This window comes from Hypomesus transpacificus, chromosome 7 (genome assembly GCF_021917145.1).
Source record: "Hypomesus transpacificus isolate Combined female chromosome 7, fHypTra1, whole genome shotgun sequence".
Lineage (NCBI taxonomy): Eukaryota > Metazoa > Chordata > Actinopteri > Osmeriformes > Osmeridae > Hypomesus > Hypomesus transpacificus.
Genome location: NC_061066.1, coordinates 1,930,333 through 1,958,209, shown reverse-complemented (window position 1 = coordinate 1,958,209; position 27,877 = coordinate 1,930,333). Strand labels below are relative to the sequence as shown.

The following is a 27,877-nucleotide window of genomic DNA, read 5'->3' as shown; positions in this document are numbered from 1 at the left end:
GCAACATGCATGAAAATAGAGATCCTGGATTCGGAGAACCAGTGATGTCATAGCAGAAGTGGGTTCTGCTACAGATAGACGTAGATAGGCAGTAAAAACAGGAAGACCTAGCCCTGGGATGTAAATAGACAAGACCAGCATCTGAGGAGATGCTAACATAGCACACATGGGTGGCATTCTCCTGCCCAGATCTGGTTACAACCCTGCAGAAGGAGTGTGTGTGCGCGCGCGCGTGTGCGTGTGCCCGCTGCAATGAAATCTTTCGAGTAGTCACTGTCATCATTTGGGAGAGAAAGAGAGAGAAATACAGATTGAGAGATGGGGAGAGAGAGAGAAGGAGAGGGAGAATGAGAGGGATAGAGCCTTGTGAGATGCCTTGATAGAGCTTGGTGTGTGTGTGTGTGTGTGTATGGGGGGGGGGGGGGTCTCAGCGGTCACAGCTGCTTACCATTCCTCCCTCAGCTCCTGTGGGAATCCTCCCAGCCCTGACAGGTGCTGGCTGGACACTGCAGGCCTCCGCTCCAACACAAGGCCCGGAGCCCGGCATTCCAGCCCCTCTGCGGCTGCAGCAAATCGACCAAATCTGCCGCATGCCAGACCCCGGTGATGTCACACAGAAGTGGGCCAAGAGGCCAGAGGGCCAAAAGGTCACAGTCCCATAAAGCCCCAGCGCCCTTTCAGTCGACTTGCCCAGTAATGTCTGTCTCGCCTCAGTGATAACTAAATCAAGCCTGGGGATTTAGGACCTAGCAGAGGCGATGCTCCATGGTCCTTCCATGAAGAAGGAAACTATTGTTCTTGAAGTGTCTGCTGTGGTGGGGTTCATGTTTAACCAGATACGGTGTGGGAGATAGTGTTACTAGCCTGAGTAAGAGCATGGATGAGCCAGAGAGATTGTGTGTGTGTGTGTGTGTAATGAGGCACAAAAGAAATCTGGGCCTCTCACAGCGTAACCATTGAGAACTAACACAAAATAGCAGGCCAGACTGTAGTGAGAAAAGGTCAGTAAGTTAATCAGCCGTACGATGCAATGACAGTCTAGATATGCATACAGTTGTATCTGTCTGAATCTCTTATCCCAAAATATAACACAGACTTTATTCTGCAGCCACTAGGCAATTACAGTGCCCAATTAACCGTCACACAAACGTACACCCAACACACACACACACACAGACACACGCTCGGCACTTGGCCCCCTAACATTTTCAGTTGTAGCACTGAGGGCTTTCTATAGCCAGCACCTGCCAGAGCCCAGGCTGACTGGTGGCTGGAGAGAAGAGTGTGTGAGTGTGTATGTGAGTGTGTGCGAGTGTGTGTGAGTGTTTGTGTGAGTGTGTGTGAGTGTGTGTGCGTGTCCGTCGTCTTGGGGACACACCCCATTGGTTAGCCCGACTCACCGGAGCCAGGGGGGGGGGGGGTCCCTCCATGTGGAGAGTAGAGGGGGGCTGTGGATGACGTTCCCTCCCACTTCCCTCACCATGTCCCGTGGTGAACCAGTTTACCCCCTCGCGTCGCGATACCGCCTGCCCACTGTCGAGCCCCGGGAGAGGGAAAGAGAGAGAGAGAGGAGAGGTCTGCTTTGTGGGAGAGACCACACGCTGGCCAGGCCTGTCCCCTCTAGGTACAGTAGGGTGCAGTACAGTGCGGAGAACACAGTGTGTGTTCCCTGGTGAAGGAGTGAGTGGGGTCGTGCCCGTGACTTCGGCGGCTTCAGAAAAGAGGACCTGCTGTATTTGGATTGAGATACTGTTGATGTCGTCATGAACTGGTAGGCTGAATAAATGTTAACGCTGATGCCCAGTTTTTACACTGTCGTTAGAATATGTGTGGGATAGTTATGATGACGTGTTGAATTTTAGAAAAGGGATTCATGGCAATTTGGCCTCATGACAATAGTTTGGCGTTTAGACTTGATACAAAGTCATGAGCATTTATAGGGTATCTCTATCCTTTGTCAGTACTTTAATTGTGGACTGTGTCCTCAAAGGTTTGAGGCTGTCCAGCTGGAGTCATGGAACTGAATAGGACCTGTTGGTAACTAAATCAAGAGCAGGAGAGTTACAGTACAGCCTGATGCAACACAAAGTAACATGTTGGAGGAGGAGGTGGGGAGCGTATTCTCTTTCTGGATGTATTTTTGGCGCGACTGAGACGAGTGGAAACCTACTCAGAAATGAGCCTTGTTAAAAAGTGGAGATTAGCCTTGTTAAAAAAGTAGAGATTAGCCTTGTTAAAAAGGCAAAGTCACGATTCTCTCGGCACCTGTTGTCAACAGATAACAGAATTTGGTGTAGTTTAATGGTAGAGCATTTGACTGCAGATCAAAAGGTTGCAGGTTCAATGCACGACTGTACAGTACTTGGTTTTGGATTAAAGTGTCTTCTGATTATGGCTCTCAGTCTGTCTGTATCTGAGAGCGGGGACGTGGAGGGGCAGTAAAGCCGAAAAGATTTGTGTATATCTTGAAGGACAGCGATAAGTTCCAGTATGGCGTGTCAAATATTCTGGACGCAAGTCCCGTGTCGGAGTCAATTAGATTTTACTCTGTGATGTCTGTATGAGTTAACTTGACCTGACGTATTGAACAGGGGAGGGGTGGGGGGGGGGGGGGGGGGGGGGGGGGGGGCATCTTGCCCTCATATGTGGAGGTATTTTTTTAACACATGAAAATAACTGGAGCGGTTGTGGGCAGGGTTCTAACCCTGGCTTTCATGTTCAAGCTCATTTTATAAGAGGAGGCGGGGGAGTGAAAATGTGCAGCACAGTCCTAGTCAGCTGCACTGTGAGCTTCATGCACTGCAGTGTATTTTGAATTGACGCTACTGAGCTGCCGAAACTGGGGCCTGAGGCTGCACCAGTTGCTCAAGCCTCTATTTCTGTGACCTCTCCTGGTTTCGGGCCGCAATTACTCCTCGCTGGTCCTCGTCATCGCAAACCTCTCGCTGCAGGAGGGTCCCTCGAATGTGAAACGAATGAGAAAATAGAAAAGATTCCCTCCACAGAAAAAGAAACGTTTAGCTGGCACTCTGCCCCCACACCAGGGCGGAGGAACCCTGTGTGAGAGTGATAGGCTCTATTAATCACAGGGAGAAGTCTACTCTGGGCCACTCGGCCATCTTCTCTTCGCCTCCACAAAGGATTCTGGGAGAAGTGGAGAATGGTAGATGGTAGCAGAAAAAAAGATTGACAGACCTTTGGTTTGGGGGTGTTTAATGAATGCCTTTTTCTTTAATTAATGGATGTGGCAAAGGAAGAGTAGGTGTCGAAAGAGGAGGAGAGAATAAAGGGATTTTTGGTGATTGGCATTCGTTAGCTTCCTGTCATAATGTCTCACATCTCACATTATCACAACAGCGAGAAAGGACTCTTCGGGATAATGAGAAACCGGCTGTATGGTTTTAACATTAGCTTATTAGCAAACAGCAGTGGTTCCATGCATAATGGATTGTGCCAAGGTCAATTAGAGCACCACAATGACTCTGCACTTCCTCAATATTAATTTAAAGTACTGCTTATTGTCCAGGGAGAGGCAGAGTCCACAGTTGCCAATGGTCAGTTGGACAAAAATTCATTAGAGTTGGGGCTAATTTGAAAAAACTAGCTTGAGCTACGCTATGCAAAATGATCCATATCGGCCTCATTTCCTACTGGGAGTTAGGCCAACAATGCATTGATTATTACTCTCTTGCCCAGTTTTAATCTCAGATGAGATCTATTCAGTGGTACTAATGAATACCAATTTGAATTAATGTGCGATATAAATTATCTTATTCTCTACAGTGTGCTGACTAGCAAAACAATATGCTCAGTTTTCACAAGTTACGTTCTACAGAATATTCTCTTCCTGGTTCTGGTTCTGCTGTGCTGGAATGTTCAGATATGTTTAAGGTAGGGACAGTGGCACCCGGGAGGAAGTAACACGTGACCGAGACACAACCAGGACAGTTCGATCTCATTAAGCTTTTCTAGCCAGGCCCTCAAAAATTCACAGCATGAATCCACATTTCCAAGTTCATGTTATGGAAACAGACCCAGAGGGACCTGCACTGAAACAGTGTCTTCCAGCCACCATCTCCTTCCCTTCAGCCGTAGCGTCGGTCAGCCCAGGCAGCATTGGGACTGCAGTGTCACTCACTCTTAACAAGGCAATTACTGGGTCTGACAGTTTCTTCCAGCCACCACCATGACAACCTAAACAAACAGACCGCTGTCCTGGATGTTGACCTCGAGTCTGACCAAACTGTGGACAGGCCTGTTGTTGCTGTGTTCCTGTGGTCAACAGGAGACGAGGAGCATTTGTTGTCTCTAGATTTTTCGAGCCACTATGAGAAGATTAGTGTTGGTTAAAATGACTGCTGTCCCTTTCCACTCTCTCTCTCACCCTAAACAGAAATACTGTTTCCAGCCAAACTGATTTTAGTGGCCTTACTGCACAGATGTCTTCTGGTTTCTGTCGTCTTTTGGTTAAGACCCCTGTGCCATAGTAATCTATGGAAGACATGGTCTAGTTTCAACAGTTTCTAACCAGGTCCTTGATCTGTTGACTCACGTGCCTTGGTGCACACGTACGCTAATGGTCTCCGTAGTTACAGTCAGCGACTTGTAAACACAGAGGTCAAAGTGTTTCATTTGCCTTGACCTCCTTCAAGCATTGCCCTTCAAACAGAGCCTCTGTTCAGTAGCCTGGATAGAAGCACATGGTTTCCCAGTCTCTCACCATCGACCACCTGGTCTCTCAAGCGTGTTATTTACGGCATGGAAGCACTGAAGCTATCCCTTTGTTTCATAAAACATCCCTTTGTTTCCTTTTTCATCCACGGCGAGTTCCTTAACTGTTTCCTGTTGAGCGTGAGCGCGGAGGCCCACCGGCGGAGGCTTTCATTCTCCCAGCATGACTCAGGAGTGATCCTCCCGTTGTAAACGATGATTCCTCCCCGTGGAATTTCCTACGCCTGCTCCGCGTGCGTTCCCGTTCCCTCGCCCTCGTCGAGAGTGATGTGTTTTTTTTTTTTTACGATTCGAGGCCAGTGCTTAATTGATTGCGAGAGTTTTTCAATGGGGGGGGGGGGGGGGGGGGGGGAGTTAGGACATGTCGGGGTGTGAGAGAGATTTGAAACGTTTGCGGACAAGCGTGATGAGTGAAAGGCGCAAAACGGGCAAAGAAACGAGGGGGTGAGGCCCGTCATGTGAAGCGAGGTATCACACGGCACCATGTGTCCTCTCTCTGACTCATTCATTAAGCCCTCCGTATCCCTGCGTCTCCCTGCGTCTCCCTGCGTCTCCCTGCGTCTCCCTGCGTCTCCCATGCCCCGGCTGACTCTGCTTATTGCATTAACGGGCCGTATCAAACACGCCACAGTTTGAAAACAGATTCCATCAGGCCGCCGGTCTCATTCCTCGTCTCTCTTGGTGTCCTTCTGGTAGTCTGGTAGTCTTAGTCTCTCTCTCTGTCTGCTCTCTCCACAGTCTCACAGCGAGATATGCAAGTCCTCCAGGGCACAGTGGTATAGGAACACCACAGAAGAAGAACACAAGGTATGGATATGCTTTTTATCCTTTAGCTCGTACACACTTCGACATCAAACCATACTGTAATATTGACAGTAAATTGTACATTATCGTACTGGCTGCACAGCATATCAGTCCTTAGATTGTAGGTGAATCTACTGTTAGGGATTTGGGAATGCATGTGACACAGTGTGTGGTGTACTACCAGAAACAGTGCTCATTGACCACAGACGTCATGAATTCTGGGGTCGTGTGTGTCAGTCGTGTAACTCTAACCCCTGGATTACAGGCCATTATTTCCCACAATGCATGGTGCCAAGCACAAACGTACACAAAACACACACCAACAAACACAAACACACAGAGCCACACACACAACCACACCACTGACACACACACAGCAGACTACTACAGTTGTCTGTCTCTCCGAGCATTTGTTTCTCCTTAGCAGTGGTGGGAACCAGCGTGTTGGCGAATTGTTTTGTGCCATCCCCCACCAAGCTATGTCAAGCATGTGCTGAGCGCAGAGAGCAACCTTATGGGTGGTATCCTGCCCTTAGAACTGACGAGTCCTAAGCTAGTATTTTGTGACAGTGCAGAATGGCCAAGAAGCTCAGCTTTCTCGCCCAAAGCTCTTATCTTCAGTCGGAACGCACAGCAACGATATCACAGTTCAGATTCAGAACACGTCGCATTCTCAGTGTCTTTCCCAGTCCTTCCAACCGTTATAGCCATTTAATTGGTGTGAATTCTCTGTAATTCTCCCCTCCCTAAAGAAAGGCAATCGATTGAGCACAGTAGCGTAGACTGGACCAAAGTAGTTTGGAGAAAGTTTCTTTCTTGTCCTGACCCTGGTCTCTCGACACAAATTCATCTCCCTGTTACCCTCTCTCTCTCTCTCCCTCCCCCTCTCTCTACCTCATTACCTCCAGCTAATGACATCGCCCTAGCTTCCGCCTGCTCCTGTTCAGAGCTCTGACTGCCTGTTAGTTGGGCCTTCCTACAGTCACAGCAGGGTAGAAGCAGTGTGGGAGGTTTGCTGTGTGTGTGTGTGGTTGTGCTTGTTTGTGTGGCTTTGCCTGGGTGTGTGGTTGCGTCTGTGTTTGTGTGCGTTTGCCGGTGTGCGTTATGTGTGTGTTTCCGCAGTTGTGTCTGGATGTGTGCACGGCTTGGCGTGTGTATGTGCGCGTGTGCGTTTGTGAGAAAGCCCCTGCTCACGAGTGTGTTCCATGTGCACGTGTGTGTGTGTGTAGGAGTGTGCGCTGTGGTACTGCTGCACACATGTGTGTGTAGGTGTGTGGGACAGAGCGTACTCTGCGGAGGGGTCAGTGTCAACACCGTGGGCCGTCCAGGGGAGCGCGGTCCCATCTGGCGGTGAGCCAGTGGCGCTCGTAAAACGCCCCGGCGTACAGTACGAGTCCACGGGGCCTCACAAGCCGCCGCCCACAGACCTCACGACCTGTGGGAGTCGGCCCTCCGCCTCTAATTAAATTAGATGGCCTGGACAGATTCTGTGATGCAGATTGATACGTGAGAATAAAACTCATGTGCTCATGCCGTGCTGATGCCATGCTCTCGTCCCCGCCCCCCCCCCCCCCCACACACACACACACACATTCCTCACACACACACACTCCTCTATTTGACATGAAACGCAAGTTGATGAAGAGTCCAGGTTTCATTGGATTATTTTCTGGTAGAAATGATGTCTCTTGAACGCTTGCCAGCAGACGTAAGTCACTGATAGGTAGGTAAAGACAGAAGGCTGTAGTTTAAGTTTGTGGTTATAAAGTGGTGCTTTGGTTCCTGATTTACTGCACAGAACGGCCTCAAGGTCGGAACAGTTGTTTTATTGTGGAGTACTATAGTACTTTGTACATAGTCATTTTATATCAACAACAGTACTCATTGGGGGGATATGGCAAATAGTTTCAGAAAGCAGTAACTGCTACCTACATTGGGAGATCTCCATTTGATTTGTTTGTGGGCTGTTTTATGACTACATGAGCGTGTTTAGATTTGTTGTTTTATATAGAATTGCGTCAACCGATTCCCAATTGCACTTTGTCATTTGCGTGTGTGTGCGTGTGTGTCTGTGTGTGTGTGTGTGTGTGTGCACTCACAGGCTTCTGTCAGCGTACATGCGCATGTAGGTTTCCTTTTGGTCTCAGTGTGTCTCTCTTCTTAAAGTACAAGCCCTAACTTTATAATGGCTTTATCTATATTCACAGTATCCGCAGCAGGGGGCGATATTTGACAGATTGTCAAGAGCCTGCGATCCAGCTTACCTGTCCACCATGGTAATGAGGCCAGTGAAGCAGGGGTAATTGCCCTGAATACAGAGCAACAGATGCAGCAGTCCAGCTGCTCACAAAACTGCTCTTCCATTTGACTGACTCCTCTGAGCCCCTTGTCGGAATTGCCCTGGCCTCCACCACAACCCACCCCCTCCACACACACACACACACACACACAATTACACAGAAGGATGTCCTTGCAGACACACGCATTCCCATTCCAGTTTGAATGCAGCCGCACACTTTATCCAACACACAGCCGCACACACACTGCAGTGGGTAATGGTCGGAGCATATGGCAGGACCTGCTGTCGGCGTCTGCAGAGGAAGATCCACGAGGGCCTTATATCCTCTGATTTGACCACCTCTCTTCCTCCCTCTCTCTCTATCTTCTTCCCTGGGAGTGGATCCATGGCCTGTGTCCGTCAGAGAGGCAGGTGGGAGTGATGTCAGCCCTTCCCCTGTCCCTTCCATGACATCTTGCTTATTTACCCCCCTGGGTCAACTTCCAGATGCCCCTCCTGTCGAGACTCCTCACCCCAGCCCCCCCCCCTCCCCCGCCCGCCTTCCTCCTCTCCCTGGTCAGAGGGCTGTATGAGAACGTCTGTTTCTACATTCTGTTGTTGGTCCCATCGCTGCTCTGTGAGAATGTGTGTGTGTGTGTGTGTGTGTACACACAGGCAGACACCCTGTCAAGTGGGAGCAGTTTTCCCCGTCCGTGACTGACAGAGAGAGTGATGTGTCTGGCCACCCTTCTCCTCCTTCCTAAAAATAACACTGGTCCTCCTCCGCCCTCTGTCCCCGCCATTACATATACATCTTTGTTAGCGCCGAGCCAAAAATCAATGCTTCAAACGAACACATTGCTATTTTCCCCGAAATGGCAATCTTTCTGTGAGCTATTCTTCAGATATATTCCTGCAGTCATAAGTGTATCATGAGGATGAATGGGACTAGAAATATAGCTAAATGACTTGAATCACCTCCTTACGCCTCAAATTCATCAGCTTCGGTCCATTGATTTGGTCAGTGACCTGAACTGAACTTTGATGGTCGTCTCGTAGCTAGTGGGAAACAGTCTCTGGGTCACGGCCCTGCCATGGACACTGGTGCGATGCATCGATCCTCTAGTTGTCAGATCTGTAGCAGACATTTCTATTTGCAGGGAATGTCAAAACTATTGATGCTAATGTCACTAGCAAGCATTGTTTGTTCCACATATGGTGTAATTAGGGCAGGTTCAAGGCCACTGAGGTAAATGCTAATGCGTGGGTTCTACAGGGCTTCTCTGACCCCTCAGCTGTGGGTTAGCCCCCCTCTAGCTCACTAGAACTCTTCTCCTCTGGCTGGTTGATAAGTATCTGTATTCAGAGGTTACAGACCCCAATTATTTCTCTCTACTCCCCCTTTAATTACAAGCTTTTAGGGGTGTATTTTTGAAGGCCCAGACATTAATTAGGTGGAAGAAGGAATCTAATGATGCGGTCTAACCTTGTAGCTGTAGGTTTGTACAGTTGACACAATTATTGTTACAAGTTGACAGCCTTGCATGCTTGCCAGATAGTGGAAAAGTATTTTACTTTGAAGTGGCATATACTTCCTCCATTACTGTGACCACAACATAGTGCTGATATTCGGATAAAAGTTTGATTGAAATGTCATGAAGTCTTTCTTTAATCACAACTAGACTCTTTGCATTTTGAGGATTAACCAAATCAGTGTATGTTTATAGGAAACAACAAAGTTTGGAGTTTCCAAAGAGACCTCTCCGTACAGTGATGTTGAGTCACTAGGGTCGTCTGACATGACCATGTTTTCCCTGGGCCGAAGAGGATTTATGGATTATATTCCCTCATAAAAAAATAGCTATAGACATCTTGGTCCCATCTGCAGTTTGAACTCCAGCAACAACAAAAAAACGAAACAGATTTGTTCACAGAAAACGACTGAAGCTGTATTTAGAGAGATGAGGAGGCGTAGTTAGACCACACAGTGATGACGAGTGAGGGGCCTCTTTGTTTACCCAAAGCCATATGCACTGAAGTGACCACCTGTACTCAAGGACCGGCCTTGCTTCCTGGGACTGAAGCCATGCTGATGAGTTAAGGCCGTGTTGTGGGTAGTTGGCAGCGTGTTGGGGTGTAGGGGCAGTGGGGGGGACATGCTGTGCGTGTCAGTGTGGTGGCCTTGGAAGCAGGGTGGCGTGCTTTAACAAGTCTCTAATGAGATAATGCTGTTGCCTCCCTCCTCTCTGGGGCTTGTGACTGTATTACTATCCAGCTGTGGCTTCAGAGATAAACACCAGCTTTGGACAATCTGTCCATAGATACTCAAGACTTGGAGTCTTAAGACTGTCTGTGTGTGCGTATGTGTACTCTACGTGTGAGTATGTGTATGTGTGTGTGTGTGTGTGTGTCTGCTGCAGCATTCCTGAAGGATTGTACAGTACGGTTGCGCTCGGGCAATTCTCCAGAAGGGGTGTGTGGTACCGCGACGCAAGGTCTCACACCAGCTCAACACTCCCCCCCCCCGTGTTCACAGCCTGTCCTCACCCCGGGTGTGTCTCTCCCCCCTCCTCCTCCCCAGGTTACCAGGGCCGTCCCGGGGGTCTGCTGCAGGCAGTGGAGCCTCCAAGACCCAGGGATCATCCAACCTCAACAGAAGGAGCCAGAGCTTCAACAGCATCGACAAGAGCAAGCCACTCCAGTATGCAAGCGGCAACGACAGAGGTAGGCCAGCCTAACGACCCACGTAGAGCGTTTAGTCAAGCTAACTAGCTAGTTAGGCCTGTTTACAACACTGTAGCAGTGTTGGTCTGCTGCGCTTCATCCATCGTGGACTGTGTGCTGTCAACATGTTTGTGCATCAGTGGACTTGGGTTAACTGAATTTCCTAAATTTGTTTTAATAATGAATCACTTTACATTTTATTTTTATTTTTTATGAATTCAACCTGTTTTGGTTAGAGAATATGAATGGAATGCAGTATTATGGGAAAGATACATATTTCATGTTTTAGGTGCATTTTACAGTCTGTCCACCTGGTGGTGCCACTGATAAACAGAAAGGACAGGGGAAACATAGGTCAAATACAGGGAAGGATTTCTGTTAACCAGTCTGCTGAATCATTCCTGGTCATTAATTCCAGGAGAGTTATAATGTATGCCATTAGTGAAGGGGCGGGGCTTCTTACAGCATGACAGAGGGGCTTGTTGGAATGTGTGTGTTCTACTGTGAAGCCACCAGGGTGATTATTTTGAGGTGTTTGTTGAGTAATAAGAGTGTTTAGAGTGTGTGTCATATCTTTAAATGAGTCATTCCTTCAAGAAGGTTGCTATGGTTTCCCATTCAACCCTTTAGGTTTTTCATGTATTAGAATTTTGGTGTTAAATATTGTTCCGTTCTGGTAAAGTGTTCAGACCGCAGTCAGTTCTACTGTGTGCAGGACCCACAAACCCAGGGCCATATATCAGGCTATGACTCTAAATCAGTTACAGAGAGGAGGAGGAGGGTGGGTGAAGTGACTTGCGAGAAAGAGGTGTGACGGAGTTCAGGAGCTGTCAAAGCCGTCTCTGTCTCCCTCTCTGTCTCTGTCTCTGTCTCCCTCTCTGTCTCTGTCTCCCTCTCTCTCTCTCTCTCTCTCTCTCTCTCTCTCTCTCTCTCTCTCTCTCTCTCTCTCTCTCTCTCTCTGTCTCTCTCTCTCTCCTTGGCCCTGTCAGCCCAGCGCTCATCGCTCTAACACCTCATGTCCCTTTCTCTCTCGCTCTCTCTTTCTCAATCTCCCCCTTTCTCACTCTCTCATCCTTTCTCACTCTCTCATCCTTTCTCACTCTCTCTCTCTCTTTCTTCTCTCTCTCTCCCCCCTCCTCTTTCGATCTCATTCCCTCTTTCCCACACAACCATTTTATGGAGGACCCATGATCAGACAAATAGGTCAGCATCCTGCTGTTTAACTTGGCCTCTCCAGCCTGGTAGATTAACCCCATACACACACAACCCCCTGAACTATTTGCACAGTGACACTGCGCTGGGGGACAGACAGACCTCAGGCATCAACACACACACACACACACACACATATTAAACATCTAAACCGTGAGAGAGGTGGGGCAGGAAGGGAGAGAAAGAGAGGTAAAGAGAGACAAAGAGTTAGAGACGGGTCTGGAGAGAAAGAGGGACAGCAGAGAGAGTTAGAGAGGTGGTGCGTTCATGCTCCGACGCTGCCCCCTGCCATTACTCACGTTCTCCGTTTGTGAGCCGGCCTCTCTAACCCCTCCCCTGACGGGAAAAGCCAACTCCTAAAGCTACTTGTGTTAGTACCAAGACAAACACATACTCTCTCTACTGAAGCAACACAGCAAGAGCCTGTTGGCCAGAGGGAACCCATGCTGTTTGTTCAGCTAATGTAGTGGGCATCATGGCCACTCATACAAATGAGTCTTGTGTTGTCTTCCATGGGTCAGACTGCAATCTTGTGCAGCGAGTTAGCTCTGTCAGAGTTTAAAATCCTGGTGTCACCCGAGGACAAACTTCGGGGGCTCAGATAAGATGGCAGCTGAAGCCCAGCTGGGAGACGGGTGATGGTATCAGAGGGTCAGATAGAAGCGTGCCCCAGAAATGTCAGAGAAAGGGCAGCCGTGCGGCCAGGAAGCCCTGTGGGTGTGGTGAAGGCAGAGGCATTGAGAGTCCAGACCTGGGTGTGGACATGGAGAGAGAGGCTGGATGAGCTGCAGGCTACAGCCAGGGCCCAGGGCCTTCTGTCAGGCTGACATGGCCTGGCTGGCTGCCTGCAGGGAGAAAGGTGAGCTGGGGGTAGAGTTAATGATGCTGCCAGAGAATGAGCCGGTCACTAAGTAAGGCACACGGGTTGATTGGAAGTGTGTGTCTGTGTGTCCGTGTGTGTTTGTGTGTGTGCCCATAAGCAACTTTTGCGACATATGCAAATATGTGTGTCCGTTACATGTCTTTGTGTGTGTGTTGGGGGGGGGGGGGTCAGTATGGGGTGTGTGGGGTGTGTGTGTGTGTTTGTGTGTGTGTATTTCTGTATGTGTGTTTAGTGTGTGCATGTGTTTATGTGTGCATATGGTGTGTTGGTATGCATGTGTTTAGTGTGTTCGTGTGTGCGTGTGCATGTGTGTGTGTGTGTGAGCAGATGCCCAGCAGAAGTGACATTTCGCTCTCAGCGAGAGGCTGAAGGAAAACCGGAGGTAGGAAAAGGAGTGTGTTTCCATGGCAACGGCGAGCCGGGTCGTGGCGAGGCCCGTTGCCGGCCTGGTAGGAGGCTGGTATGAGGCTGGTAAGAGGCTGGTATGAGGCTGGTAGGAGGCTGGTAGGAGGCTGGTAAGAGGCTGGTAAGAGGCTGGTATGAGGCTGGTAAGAGGCTGGTATGAGGCTGGTATGAGGCTGGTATAAGGCTGGTAAGAGGCTGGTATGAGGCTGGTATGAGGCTGGTATGAGGCTGGTAAGAGGCTGGTATGAGGCTGGTAAGAGGCTGGTATGAGGCTGGTATGAGGCTGGTAAGAGGCTGGTAAGAGGCTGGCCCTCCGGTTATCTCTGAAGACGCGACCAGGGGGATGTGTGTGTGTGTGTGTGTGTGGGGGGAGGTTAATTCACAGGGCTACGCACTCAGAATTTCAAACGCTCACGCCCCTCATTCATAATCTTATCACAGTGTCGCCTGCCACTCTGACGAGGAAGTCCAAATCAAGCCAGGCAACTTTCACAGCTTTATCTGTGCTGTGGGGTCACAGGGCCACACCCAGTCAGCCTATCAGAGGGGAGAGACTCAAAGGAAAGGATTCAACCTTGCCAAGTGCCAAACTTGCCAGTGTCTTCTTTCAGAAGTGTGACCTGCATCAAGTCCAATCAGCTGCTGCACACACACACACACAACATACAGTACATAAAATCACACACACACACACACACACACACACACACACACACACAACATACAGTACATACAATCACACACACACACAACATACAGTACATACAATCACACACACACACACACACACAACATACAGTACACACACACACACACACACACAACATACAGTACATACAATCACACACACACACACGCACAACATACAGTACATACAATCACACACACACACACACACATGCCATATGAAACCTACAGGGGCAGGCGCTGTCCTGGCAGATAGCTGGTGTATGTGAGCGTGTGCAGCATGTCTCCCCCACAGATAAACACATGTCCAGGGTTTTAGGGCTGTCGGCCTGATAATAAGCACTTTAGTTGCTCCATCACCTCGCCTCACCATAGCTTAAGCTCCTTCTTCCTGCCTATTAGGCAAATCCTGCACAGTCAGGGTGAATCACATCTCACACACACACACACACACACACGCACACACACACACGCAGACACACGCACAGCTGGTGTCGGTTAAAGGACTTACCCGGGGTCTTTTCGGCAGAATAGAGAACATTCTGGACTGACTTTACTTGTCAGCAACATGGCATCATCCTTCAGCGCAGAGCATTCTGCTGGGGTCCACTCGAGTGTAGACTCAGAGCACAGGGAGTGTGCTTTGCTGCCACGCTGCCCCCCCCCTCACACTCCCACCTTCGCTGTCAGAGCTGTGGAAGGATCACAGTCACACACACTGTGCTTTTGACTACAGGTGTGACACAGATATTGTGCGAGGAGATCAGGCACTAGGAGGAACCTACTATACATAGAGTAAATGATGAGGTTGACCAAGAATGAAGCAGTTATTCGTAGAGGACCCACAGGTAGTAGATTGTTGTAGACGATAGAAGTGGTTCTGCTCTCTACACAGATGGTACACACTGTTTACCCTGTAAATGGTATTTTTTTAATTAAATGTGATGTGTGATCTGAACTCCCGCGAGAGGAGAGATGGGGGATCTTTCAGAGGGTCAGACTCACTGCTCAGCAGCAAAAACCACAGACATTGACCACACATGAAGAATGAATGTGTGAACGGCAAGGATGCAGTCAAAGCAATTACACCCTGTGTGTGTGTATGTGTACTGGCTCCTCTAGTATTCACTCCACAGAGCTTAGCACTGCAGCAGTGCAGGTAAAGAATTATGTCATTTTAGCATATTGATATTTTAACACTCCTAAGGGGGTAATCTGGGGTGAGCCAAAAGGGGGGTGGAATTGTCTGGCAACCCACTGTTACCAGGGGGAAGTATCAATAGTTTTGAGGTTTTGCAGAATCAATCAGCAAGTCAATTTCCCGCTCGAGCGCTCGGCAGGCTTGGCTGGGATCTTTGTGTTGGCTGTGGGGAAAGTTTTTGATAGAGCACCGCTGCTCTGCACTGGTTCCTGTGATTCCCAGCCCATCTACTGCTTGTCTCTGTAACCCCCTCCCTGCAGACTGAGAGAGGCTCTGTGGTTGGAGGCAGAGATAGAGACAGTGTGAGAAAGGGAAAGAGAGAGAGAGAGAGAGAGAGAGAGAGAGAGAGAGAGAGAGAGAGAGAGAGAGAGAGAGAGAGAGAGAGAGAGAGAGAGAGAGAAAGAAGAGAGGGGCAGAGAGAAAGGAAGAGAGATTGAGAGGAACACAGAGAGAAAGAGAGAGGGAGGGAGAGAGAGGCAGAAGGAAAGTGTGAAGAAGAGAGGGTGGGTGGACGTTGGAAGTCTGCATATTCATCTCCAGTCAGATGCTGCAGAGTTCCCCTGGTAACATCAGATCTGTGGTTGGACCATACTGCAGTAGTGGAGATATCCCAGGGTGCCCTCTGCCCTCCATTGCTTGTCTCATGCCTGCTCTCTATCCCCTTGATCTCTTATGTAAGGTGTCTTATGTAAAATCGACAGTGTATCTCTGTAAGTCTATATATCTATAAATACACTGTATAAACATACAGTATATATCTACAACCATATATATAGTCTATCTTTCTTGGGTGAAGTCAGCTTGAGATGAAATGTATAACTTTGACCACTACTGAATTATGAGAGGATGAGGGGTGAAATGACAGTACTGTTTTGCTCTTCACCGGACGTGTTTTCTCCAGTAACCTTTTCTCTCTCCTTCTCTGGCCTGCAGAGTCGGTGAGGAGCATCCCCGTGCCGGGCAGCATGAACGGCAGTGGCGCCGTGCCCACCAGCCTCAGCGGGCAGCAGCTGGCCTCCGCCATCCCCTCCCCCACGGCGGGCAAGTCCTGGCGCAGCAAGTCCATGAACCTCAAGCACAGCGCCACCTCCTCCATGCTGACCAGCCCGGGGGCCTCGCCCTCGCCCACCCCCCCGCCCTCCGCCTCCGACCGCCTCAGACCGCCCGTGTCCGAGGGGCCCAAGGCGGGGGCGGGCTCCGCCCTGGGAGGCGGCGCCCCCCAGAGGTCCATGCTGGAGAAGTTTCGTCTGATCAACCCTCGCTCGGCCTCGCGGACGTCGCCGTCGGTGGCGGAGATGTCGCTCCAGGAAGAGGACGACCTCTCGGAGTACGGGGAGGAGGGGCTGACCCCGACGGGACCCCCCGCGCCGGCGTTCTGCGGCAGTAACCCCGCCCCCAAACAGCCAGCCAATAAGACCCCTCCCTCCTATGGAGCGGCCAATAAGAACTCCGCTAAGGCCCCCTCGTCATCCAATAGCAATAAGTCCCTGTCCCAGCCCAAAGACAAGGAGGATAAGGGGCGTGGTAGCAAGGGAGGGGCCAAGGCCAGCACCCCGCCCAAGGAAGAGAGGGAAGCACTGGTCGACCCAGCCAAGAAGACCTCCAAGATCGCCAGCCTCATCCCCAAGGGAGGGAAGCCTGTAGCGGGCAAGAAGGACACCGCCTTCCCCTCAGCCTCCAGTGGGATCCCCAAGCCTGGCCTCAAAGCTCCTTCTACCACAGGGAAGCCCCAGTCCCTTCCCCAGACCCCAGCGCAGGCCCAGACCCAGACCCCAGCCCCAGCCCAGGCTCAAGCCCAGGCCCAGGCCCAAGCCCAGGCCCAGGCCCAGGCAGCTCCAGGTGGAGGTGGGGTGGTCAGGGAAGGGGAGAAGGCCAAGCTGGCTAAGGGGAGCCAGGCCTACTACATGCAGCGCTCCATGGGGGGTCTGGAGGGCCGGAGGACCAGCATGACGTCATCCACGAGCACCTCGGCCCTGTGGGGCTCCAGCGCGGGGATGATGGTGGGGGGCGGAGGGGGGGCGCTGGCGGGGAACGGAGCGGTCCAGCTGCCCCAGCAGCAGCAGCATCACCCCAACACTGCCACCGTAGCGCCGTTCATGTACAGGTAAGAGTGTGTGTGTGTCGTGTGTCTTGTTGTGTTTGTTGGTGTCAGTGTGTTTAAGTGTGCGTGTGTGTGTGCGCGTGCGTGCGTGCGTGCCACGGCTATGTGTCTCGAGGATTATTCCGGAACTGAACATCCTACTTCTGTGCACTGGAGTCACTCAACCTCAGCGGGAAAAGGGCTGTTCTCAGATCAGTGTCCAAAAGGCACATGATTAAAAGGAAGGTTGGAATTACCATATGAGATGACCTCAGGTGTTTGACATCAGCTCTTTGGCATCTCCTCTCCCAGTCCCCCTCCTCCTCTCCCTGCCTCGGCAGCCTGGAGCTGGCGGGTGCACCTGAGGCTCGCTCTCCACCTCAACTGTCCATCAGACTTGGGCTGATGTGCGCTACGCTGACTGCAGGATGGAAGGCCTGTTGAGTCGCTCGATATTTGCATTGGATATTACTGAGAGCGAAAGCTGTGAACTTTTGAACTGAAGTTTACATTTGTGGCACTCTCAAAAAGAGTGTGGTTAAAGGGAGAGAAGAAATGGATGCTCTCGCTTGTGTGGAGGCTTGGTCTGGGTTTGGCTGGACGTTCTCTCTGTTGACTATCTACTGTCAGCATCAGACAGTAGATAGTAGAAGTGTGCATCATTAAGTGTGTGTATGTCAGAGGTCACACTCACCCTTCATTTAGCCAACCAGACAGAGCCTCTGCATCCCTCCTTTTCTCCATCTCTCCATCTCTCCCTCTTCCCACCTCTCCTTTTCTCCCTCTCTTCATCCCTCCACCTCTTGGAACACCCGCCAGCATTTGGTCCAACGGCTCGTTAATCCCACACACACACACAAACGTGCACACATGCGTGGACACGTACCCCCTACTAAACACACGCACACACACACACAGACACACACACACACACTCTCCCACCCACTGATCGGCTGGCCTTCCCACTGAGTACCTTACAATACCTCCCGTCTCTCAATCTCACCATCTTCTGTCCAAATAGGAGAAGTGATTCACCACACCCGCTGTGTGCCCAGGCACTATTATTAGTGCCAGTGATGCAGAAGCCTCTGTGACAGGCCCAGACGATTCATGCCTCGTTTCAAACTGCTTTCCAGACCATTCCGTCTGCCGTCTCCATGCAGGCGGATAACGTGTGCTTGTGTCATATCAAGAGAAAAGAAACTGTCGGTGCGTGTGTATGTTTGAATGTGCGTATTTGCATGTGTGTGGGTGCGTGCTTGTGTCAGTGTGTGTGTATGTGTGTGTGTGTGTGTGCGTGTTTGTGTGTGTGCAAATGTGACGTGTGTGTTTGGTGGGTGGGGAGATTGGCACCAGGACGCCTTCTGCTGTCAGGCCCAATCTTCTTTCAGCAAAGCCAAACAAAGAGAGACAAAGATATTTGGCAGGCATTATCTTCCAAAATGTGGATACCTTTAACAATATCTCCTTCTCCTCAGAGTAACACTTTCTCTCTCCCTCCTTCTTTCTCTCGTTTTCCCTCTCTCTCTCCTCCCAAAGGGCACCATCAGGCACACAGTGCAGGCTGTTCAAGCATTAACATTGGTCCTCACACCGAGGTTACACTCTCAGTTAGACTTTCACTCGTCGATGGTTGTGCTTTTGCCAATCTGCTCTTCATGAAACCCACAGAAAAAATTACAGAGCACGCTTGGGACTTTATTCTTTTATCCTTTCCATGCTTGATTTTAGGTAAGGCTATCATCATGCAGTCGTCCAATTGTGCTATTTCACCAACGTGTGAATTAGATAGAAAACGAGTCAATGTCACAAACACATAAGTGCAGTGGGGCATTTCATCTCAGTGAACACGCATACGGACTACGGCTCCTTTCCTCCTTCCACATTCTTTTTCCTCTGACTTTCCTCTTGTTCTTCCAGACCTAACCGTTTCTATGGTCCCTCCATCTTTCCCCACTTTCTATTATCCTTCCCAGCTTCCTCGCTTCGTCCCACCCTCCTCCTGCCCCCCCTGCCCCCCGCCTCCCCCGCCCTCCCTCTTCCCTCCAGCCATGTCTGCCCCTGCTGACCTGTCTGACATGGGAGGGGCTGTCAGCAGCTTGCCATTTAGGGAGAAGCCCCCCACAGCGTAGCGATTTGCCATCATTTCAGGGCCAATTAGGCACCCTTCCCTTTCCCATCTCTTCTTTCCTTTTACGCTCTTTCTTTCTCTCTCTCTCTCACTATCTCTCTCTTTCTCTCTCTCACTTTCTCTCTCTCTCTTCTTTTCAGCTTTCTCTGCTAGCACAGGACCCCGTTTAGTTGTGAGTAGACTCAACCAAGTCAGGACCGAGACAGAGGCAGAAGCAGAGGCAGCAGAAGTTAGCGATACGTTGTTTACAGTGTCCCAACTATCAATCGCTGCAGATGCCGTCGAGATCATTAGTAGCTAAGTCTGGCAATTCACACTTTTCACCGGCTTTTCAAAGTTTAATCTTTAGTTATAGTTCCCTGCAATTCCAGACAATCATCATCAGTTTCAGCTTTGAATGTTCCGCCCTTCAAGTGCCTACTGATTTATATCCCCTGTGTCATATAACACTGCTTATCTGCTCCTCAATCTGCTCCTGGATTTTTGGCACCTGTCAAACCTCCACTAGTCAAATTGCTCCTCCGGTATGTCTTTGCTGCTTGGGCTTCTGTGGAACTGGAACTAGTTTGGGGGGAAACCACGTTTCACACTGCTGCAGCCATGAGCTGATGCTGTTTACCCTCTGCCGACTGGAGCCTAGTTTATCTCTGACAGTGCAGGTGGCCCGGGAAGGCTTTCTACTATGTGTGTGGGTGTGTGTGCGCGTGCGTGCGAATACGTTTGTGTGTGTACATGTGTGTGCGCGATTGGCTGCGTTTGTGCATGTGTGTGGAATGGTGTGTGTGTCTGTGTGTGTGTGTGTGTGGGAGTTATCTAGCAGCTGTCAGGAAGGCTGGCTGTGTCTCTTCCGTCGCTCATCAGGGTGAGGAGACAAACAGAGCAGAGGTCTGAGCAGGGCATGATATGGGAGGAGGTCATAGCAGCCAAGGATGGCAGGAGAGAAGGGGTGGAGGGAGGGAGGGAGTTGTTCTCAAACACTCGCAAACATGGAGAACAGCCCCGATCATGCCTTACAGTCTCAGACATGCTTATCAACATGCATCTTTCCACACACACATGAAGCCAGCCAGTCATGAGCCACCCGCACGGACTCGCACACACAATGTTATTTCACAGTTGGATCATAGGATATACAGCAAGAGAGTGCTTTATAAGGTGAAGCACGGAGACAAATTGTGACAGGCACATCCACACCCACACACTAAATCACACGCTTCATCCGAGGTATTCCCTTAAAGGCGACTATTGAATATGTGAACACATATGACGTACATATAGAAAACGAATGTTGTCTCCCATCAGTAACCATGGTTTCTGCCCTCCACCCCCAGGACGTACTCTGAGAACGACTGCACCACCGTGGCCCCCTCCGACACCTGCCTCAGCCCCACCAAGGGAGACCTGGTCTACGGCAAGACAGCCAAGCAGTGCCTGGAGGAGATCTCAGGTATGTGCAGTTACACACAGCAACCTTTTGATTTGGTATGTGTGTGTGTATGTGTGTGTAAATGCCTTTGGTGTATTTGCGCGCGTGCACACCAGTGAGTGTTTTTGTGTGTGAGCATGCACGTGTGCAAGTATGCGTGTGTGCCAGTGTGTGTGTATGTGTGTGTGCGCGAGTCTTTGTGTGCGTGTGTGCCAACGTGCGTGCGTGTGTGTGAGGTCAAGGGAGGTCCTTGGATCCCCGTCTCACATGGCGGAGGGAAAAGGTCAACAATGACAGGTGAACACGATCCAGCATCTGCGGCCCTTTGGTTTACGCGTGCGCCTGTTGGTCGCTATTGGTCACTCTCCCTCCCCGGCGTCTTGCGCTAGCCTTGTGGTCTTGTGACGACTCATCATTATAGACAGTTGCTAGGGGCAGCCGGAGATGAGGATGCTGGAATCCGTGTGGCAGGCTTCAGCATTGATCTGCTCACTGCCCCAGGATTTCAACGCAAGGACCTTCCTTTGGATTGGGAAATGTGGTGCTCTTTGATGTTTCAGTGCAAACAATGACAGAAGTGACATTGCAGAAGACAGAAAGGGATATCACGAATGGTGCTTGGTGGAGGGAAATGTCACATAGAGCTGCCATATGTGTGTACTTCTGCTCTTTCACTGAGAGAGGACAATGCACAACTATACAAAAAATATATTAAAAAAATAAATGTCGAAAACACATGTTCAAACGTTCCATAACAAAGAGAATGCACTTGGGCTTATTTTGTACTTCAAATGTATGCCTTTGCAAAGCCACAACCAAAGAAAAACATTTTAGGAATGTCTTCATTTTACTGCCCTAAACCTGTAATTTCTGTCCACTGTGGTGGTGACATGATTTAAACATCAACTTCTATCATCAGTTCAATTTTGAAAGAGGTGTGAGCTCACTGCTTAAAAAATTCACACCTGCTCTCCTATATTTTCAGAATTCCAGCTTTGATTGTTTGTGCGTATATAGTGTGTAATAACACCTGGTTTCTTCTTAGAAAAAAGGCAGCCTATCCTGTGTTGGTTTTTGACTTGCTGTTGTAGTTCTTGAACTGCCCTTGTCAGGAATGTGCTTGTGGTAGCTTCTGTGGTATGAGAGGTCCTTCAGAGGAAAACTGTGGTCAATCTCTTTCTAAAAGTCCAGTGGCACTTAGCTGTAGGAAAGAGTGGCCAGACATGTTGTTTCCTACTGCTATAAACCTTGACTCACACACTGAGCAGCCGATTCACCTGTTCCTGGGCTTGTAACCCCCTGCTAATACCATCTCTGTCAATATCAGTTGAAGTCACCTTGATTATGGTTGCTGTTGGCAACAGCGCCCTAAAGCTAGCTTAGCCTTAGCTTGTTTACAGAAGCTCCAGCTATTTAAATTGAGAAAGGCTATAGCTGTGAGGCGATTTAACACTAGAATGATTGTTGAATCTGTTGACAGACTGCAGTCTTGTTTATGAGAGCCAAAGCCCTAGTCTTTACTCATTAACCTAGCTCTTAATTAGCATAGGCATTGGAGCAGCGCGGCTTGCTAGCTGAAGCTACAACTCACAGGTGTGCTGTCCAAACAACTCTCTGTCACAGTGGGTATAAAAGAAAACTGGAGAGAGAGAGAGAGAGAGAGAGAGAGACAGAGACAGAGACAGAGACAGAGACAGAGACAGAGACAGAGAGAGAGAGCCGTGTTCTGTATGTGATTTGTCTTCTGGTTAACCATGCTCACACTCTCTCCCACACACACAAAACTACAACAACACATCCCTGATAGATGCCGGGCTCAAAGCCATATATTCATTGTGAAAATGTGTATATTTAAGGTAGATGTGAGAGACAGGGAGTGGGGGAGGGAGAGAAAATGAGGGAAGGACAGAAAGGGAGGGAGCTGAAGAAATCACCACAGAGAGAGCACAGAGAATAAGGAAAGAATAGAGAGGGAGGGAGGGAGGTTGGAACTGCCGTCTGAATGCTTAAATGAACAGGAGGACCTAAAGCTGTAAGATTGAGCGCTAGCTCCTGCACTGGCTCCAGCTCTGAGCATTCTCCTGTGTATGGAGAGAAAGTGTGTGAGAGAGAGAGAAAGAGAGAGAGAGAGAGAGAGAGAGAGAGAGAGAGAGAGAGAGAGAGAGAGAGAGAGAGGGAGAGAGGGAGGGAGGGAGGCATGCAAGTCGCTCTGGCAAGGTTGTAATTAACAGAAGTCAGAGTGTGGGCAAGACGAGAGGGAGAGACCCTCCTGCTTCTGACAGTGAACAGAAGAGCGACCGATAGACACGGAGGAGAGCACGGCAGAGGAGAGCGCGGCGGAGGAGAGCGAAGGAGAGCATGTGAGAGTAAGAGAGAGAGAGAGAGAGAGAGAGAGAGAGAGAGAGAGAGAGAGAGAGAGAGAGAGAGAGAGAGAGAGATGTAACAGCGCGTTCATCCACACCCCTCTCTGCCTCTCGCTGTGAGGTAGGAAAAAAAAGGGAGAGACAGAAGAGAGGAGGAGCGGAAAGAAAAGGAGTGCCTCTGTACACCGTTTGTGTTTGTGTGTGTGTTTGGACACTGGTCGCTCGCTGGAAGATCGGGAACATGCGCCTGCCAGAGGATGGCTTTGGACTGTGCTGTGTGTGAGGGGGAGTTTTTCATTCAGTCAGTCGTGGTATGCTCTCCTCCATCCCTCCGTCCCTCCATCCCTCTCTGCTTCCGGATGAGCCCTGGACCCCGGATGGGTGTTGGAAACGGGGCCACCTGAGCCTGGTCGCCAGCTAGAGCGTGGCGCCTTCGCCACACCCACCTCCTCTGACCAGCCGGCGCTGCCAGGATGTGAGCAGGGGAATCGACAAACAGGTGTTCTAGCACACACCCACGGACAGCCAGAGAGAGAGAGAGGGAGCCAGTGAGCGAAAGAGAGGAACAGAACGAAGAGGAGCGATGAAGAGAGGAGCAGAGTTCTCCGTGTTCCAGGGCGGCAGCCCCCCTCGCCGCCCCCCGCAGCCCCTCCCCGACAACCTCAACCTCCGCAAGCAGCGCTCCCTCAACAACCTCACCCTGTTTGGCGAGGGCGAGCAGCGAGTGTACGTCATGGAGCTGGGCGAGCCGGCGCCGCGCCGCCCCGTGTCCTCCCTGTCGTCGTCCCCGCCCGCCCGCGGGGGCAGCCCCAGGAAGGAGCCCCCCAGAGACCCGGGGGTGAGGGGCACCCGGGCTCGCTCCCTCTCCCTCACCCTCACCAAGATGCTCTCCCAGTCCGAGCACTCCCTCATTCCAGTCCCCTGGAGGCGCACGGCGAGCGGGCGGGCGTCGCTCGGCGCCCAGCCCAGGCCGGAGGCCCCCCCGCGCGGGCAGGAGAGGCGGACGAGGGAGGAGGCCACGGACGAGGAGAGCAGCAGCGGGCGTTCGGACGAGGAGGTGGCGGCGGCGGGGCGAGGCTCCGGGGGAGGGGACGGGGGGCGCCGCCGGGGGGGCAGGGAGACAGACGGGGGGTACTGGGCCGAGGAGGAGGCGGAGGGGGGGGCCCGGGAGGGCACGGCTCAGCTGGATCAGGAGGTGATTCTCACCATGTTGGGAGACCTGGAGCAGGTGCTGCACACGCAGCCACGGCGTAAGTCCCACACGCACACGCGTGACCGAGAACCCACACGCAAGCACCTCGATTCCTCTTCGCCCGTGGTGTCAGAGTGGAGTGTACCTGTGTGTGTTGGGATGTGTGTGTAAGCTGCTGGTGTAGCACCCAGACTGCTGCATGTGTCTGAATGATCTCATTCACACTGCTAGTGAAAGCCAGTGATAGCAATGACTGTGCAGAGAGGAAAGGAAACTAACTTTACAGTGACAAATACAGATCTGGGGACAATATAAAGTGTGGTGAAGGAAATATATCGTCACCTTTTTCACCCGTTCTGACTGTTAAATGTCTCCCTGCACTCTCTCTCTCTCTCTCTCTCTCTGTCTCTCTGCTGCCTGTGAATAGCAGAGTGTGACTCTGATCAGTAGCTTCATATTCCCTTCCTCTGTGTGTGTGTGTGGTATTCTGCTAGTTACAACAGCTCCTGAAGCGCTTCACTCAGACGAAGCCTCCATTAAAAGAGTTCAGCTGCTCCTGGACTGTAGCCTTGGGGAGCGTTTCAGAGCTTCTTCAGTGCCTTCTCTGGCTCCTCGCTGCGGAGAATGCAGCGACTTGTTGGTAAAAAAATCACCTCTAGCTTTCCCCTATAATGGTGTGTGTGTGTGTGTGCGTGTGTGTGTGTTTGTGTGTGTGTGTGTTTCTGCAGTGCTGTCACAGCAAGCTGCAGAGGAAAGGCGGTGAGTGAGAAGCGTTTGGCACACTCGAACACTGGACTCTGTGTGTGGCAAAAATGGGGTCTAATGATTTGTGGCTCAAGGCAGACATGTCGACAGGTTTCTGTGTGTGAGCAAGGATGGCTATTTCCCCTGAGTGTTTTTTGAGGTTTTGTGTGTGTGTGTGTGTGTGTGCGTGTGTGCGTGTGTGCGTGTGTGTGTGTGTGTGCTGAGAGGTAGGGGTGTTGACAGCCAGTGAACATGCATTATGTACAGTGATACAAGGCAGAGGGGACTTAGGACTGTGGTGTGGTGTGTGTGTGTGTGTGTGTGTGTAGGTGTGTGTGTGTGTCTGTGATTGTTAGAGCATCAACCTGTGGCTGCAAAGCAACACTGCTGATTTGCTTTGCAGAGCGACCGTTCCTCAGCCCTCCAATTACCGATACTCTGGATCTGCCTCCTCCCCGCTCTCTCTCCCACTCTTTCTCTATCTCTCTCCCTCTAATCTCTCCATCCCTCCCTCTCTTCTCTTCTTCGCTTTCTCGGTCTCTTTTTCATTTATTTCTCTCTCTCTCTTTCTGTCTCTCTCTCTCTCACTTGATTGTTGAAGTGGTGCTTCAAGCAATGGACTCATTTTTTAATCAGTCTAGAATGTTTGTCTGTCGAAGTTCTTAAGGCTTTTCTGAAAAACAGATCTCTGTGTGTTTATTGTATGCGAGTTAACTGTATGCTAATGTAATGACAATCAATCAATCCTGAAGCATAAAAAAAAATTAAGCCTTTGCTTGGACTAATATTAACAATGAAGTTGTGTAGGAGAGGAGAGAAGAGGAGTGCTGATGAGAGGTGGGAAATAGGGCTGTTTGGAATCTATGATCTGTCCTTGTGCAACCCAACTGCACCTATCTCTCTCTCTCTTTCTCTCTTTGTTGTGGCCAGTCTTTCTCAAGTGCTTCTGCGTTTCTTTTAGTCCAGCACTTGAGACAGCAGCTCATTGATTGGTCCCTTCGTCCCCATCAGCACCAAACAAACACACACACACAATAGATACACACATGCATCCACTCACACACACTAGTGCCTGGTTCCTCCTCCGATCGTAGCAGGCTGTCTGAAGGTCTAAGAGGTACAGGAAGTCAAATGCTGTGTACATGTAGCATCAGATCAGACACTCGCACTCTGAAACTCTGGGATGTGTGTATGTGTGTGTGTGTGTGTATGTTGACCAACTGCTAATATAAGAACATCCAGAAGATGCAGCCCTAACAGGCTGTCACTGTCTAATACTGTAATACCCACTAGGGGAATTCAAAACCACTGCTAAATCCTGTTGCACTATAAGGCATGCATTTAATTTAGGACTGCAGTCTAATTCCAGAGAATTTCCGACATTAGGCCTTGTTGTCGTGAAAACCGAGCTGAATGATTGAAATCCGCAGGTCAGTTCAAAGGAAGAAGACACAACTATAGAGAATGAAATAGTCACTCGCATTCAGCGTGACTGCAGCTACAGAAAGCTAAAGTGAAAAGTGTGAAAGCTCCTAGTGCCAGTCTAACTGCCATCCTGTGTCTATCTTCTCAATGCTCTGAAGAGACGGTTTCCTTTGTAAGTGCCTTAAAACTGGAAACTGTCACCACTAGAATCCATTGCGTGTCTAGCACCACTCATCCCAATTATCAGCCAATGGGGTCCTCTGACACAAGCTATGATGGCTGAGGAGCAGCAAAGTTTAATAGGATGAGACAAGTGGATATGAGGATCCATGTCCCAAGCCTGCGCCGCTGACATGCTGCCCTCTCTTTCTATAAAGCATTTCTGAGTTAGGCCTCCCAGATTGCTCTATTACACTGGTAAAGCTAAACACTGAGATGCTAATGAGTTTCTATACAGTACTTCAGACATGCTTGCAACTGTCCAACACACATCAAGTGGTTTGAGAGTTAGGGTTAGGGAACCGAAGCAAACATTGAAGGATACGTGACAGAGTTTGCTGTTGAAGCAGAATGCTGTGGCGACGCACAGAAGGAGGAGGCCGTGGGTTTTCTACAAACGTCTTGGAAAATGGCGAGACGGCAAAAAAAAAAAAACAGTTTTCCTCCGAGAATGACAGAATGTTCTCTTGCTTTACTCAGCATGTTTGGCTAGACAGTCCCAAACTGACAGTTTTCTCGCTTCCTTCAACACAGCGTCCTGGGAAGCGTAGCCTTGCTGTCTGTCATTGTGTTTTTGTCTAATTGTGGGACAGGAGATATGGAGCTGCAGTGATAGCAGACTGTCTCAGATGCCCTGGTCTCTCTGAACGTTCTCTCTGTCTGGGTCCATCACAGGGGAGGATCCGGAGGCCAGACGCATGCGGACGGTGAAGAACATCGCTGACCTGCGACAGAACCTGGAAGAGACCATGTCCAGTCTACGGGGGACGCAGATCAGCCACAGGTGAGCTTTGGGGGCTGGGGGAGTCCATTATAGACCTGGGGGGGGGGTGTAGAAAATACTAACAACTAGAATAGGTCCTGTTACACTATGTATTCTGTAGTTGACACATCTGTAATTAGTTTTGGTCCTATTCCCCAAAATAATAATAAAATATAAAGATTTTTTGGTCTGTTCCCACTACAAAGTATTTCATTCTTTTATAGGTCACATTTTGGGGGGATTAATGATGTCCTTCGGGAGACTATTTCAAGACTTAAAAATGTTCATTTTAAAATCCCCCAACTGATTTTACAGAGACGGATATGGTCTCTGAAACTTTCAAATCAGCCCTCATGTTGCAGTGAAATGTGCCATCTCCCTGAAAATATCCGAGATGCTTCTAGCTAAGTGTACTTCACTGTCGCACCGCCACTAATTTAAAAGCATGCCATGCAGGATGACAGAAAACCAAATCCTGTAACACCGAAGGCCTGTCTCCACTGTGAACCATGGCCGTTATAAAGAACATATAGGGGACATACAGCCATGCAGCCAGACTGATGATAATTGCTCTATGTCACTACCTCAGGCTCCTCTCAGTCTATTATT

At 50.1% G+C, this 27,877-nt stretch overlaps 1 protein-coding gene across 1 annotated transcript in view; it reads left to right on the top strand.

The window, feature by feature from the left end:
• The window catches only part of LOC124469350 (neuron navigator 3-like), a 135,322-nt gene that overhangs the window by 57,958 nt on the left and 49,487 nt on the right, over positions 1–27,877 (top strand). Inside the window, 5 exon segments of the mRNA XM_047022581.1 lie at positions 5,470–5,538; positions 10,395–10,537; positions 15,859–17,029; positions 20,468–20,583; positions 27,181–27,289. Coding sequence (XP_046878537.1) covers positions 5,470–5,538; positions 10,395–10,537; positions 15,859–17,029; positions 20,468–20,583; positions 27,181–27,289 — 1,608 coding nt within the window.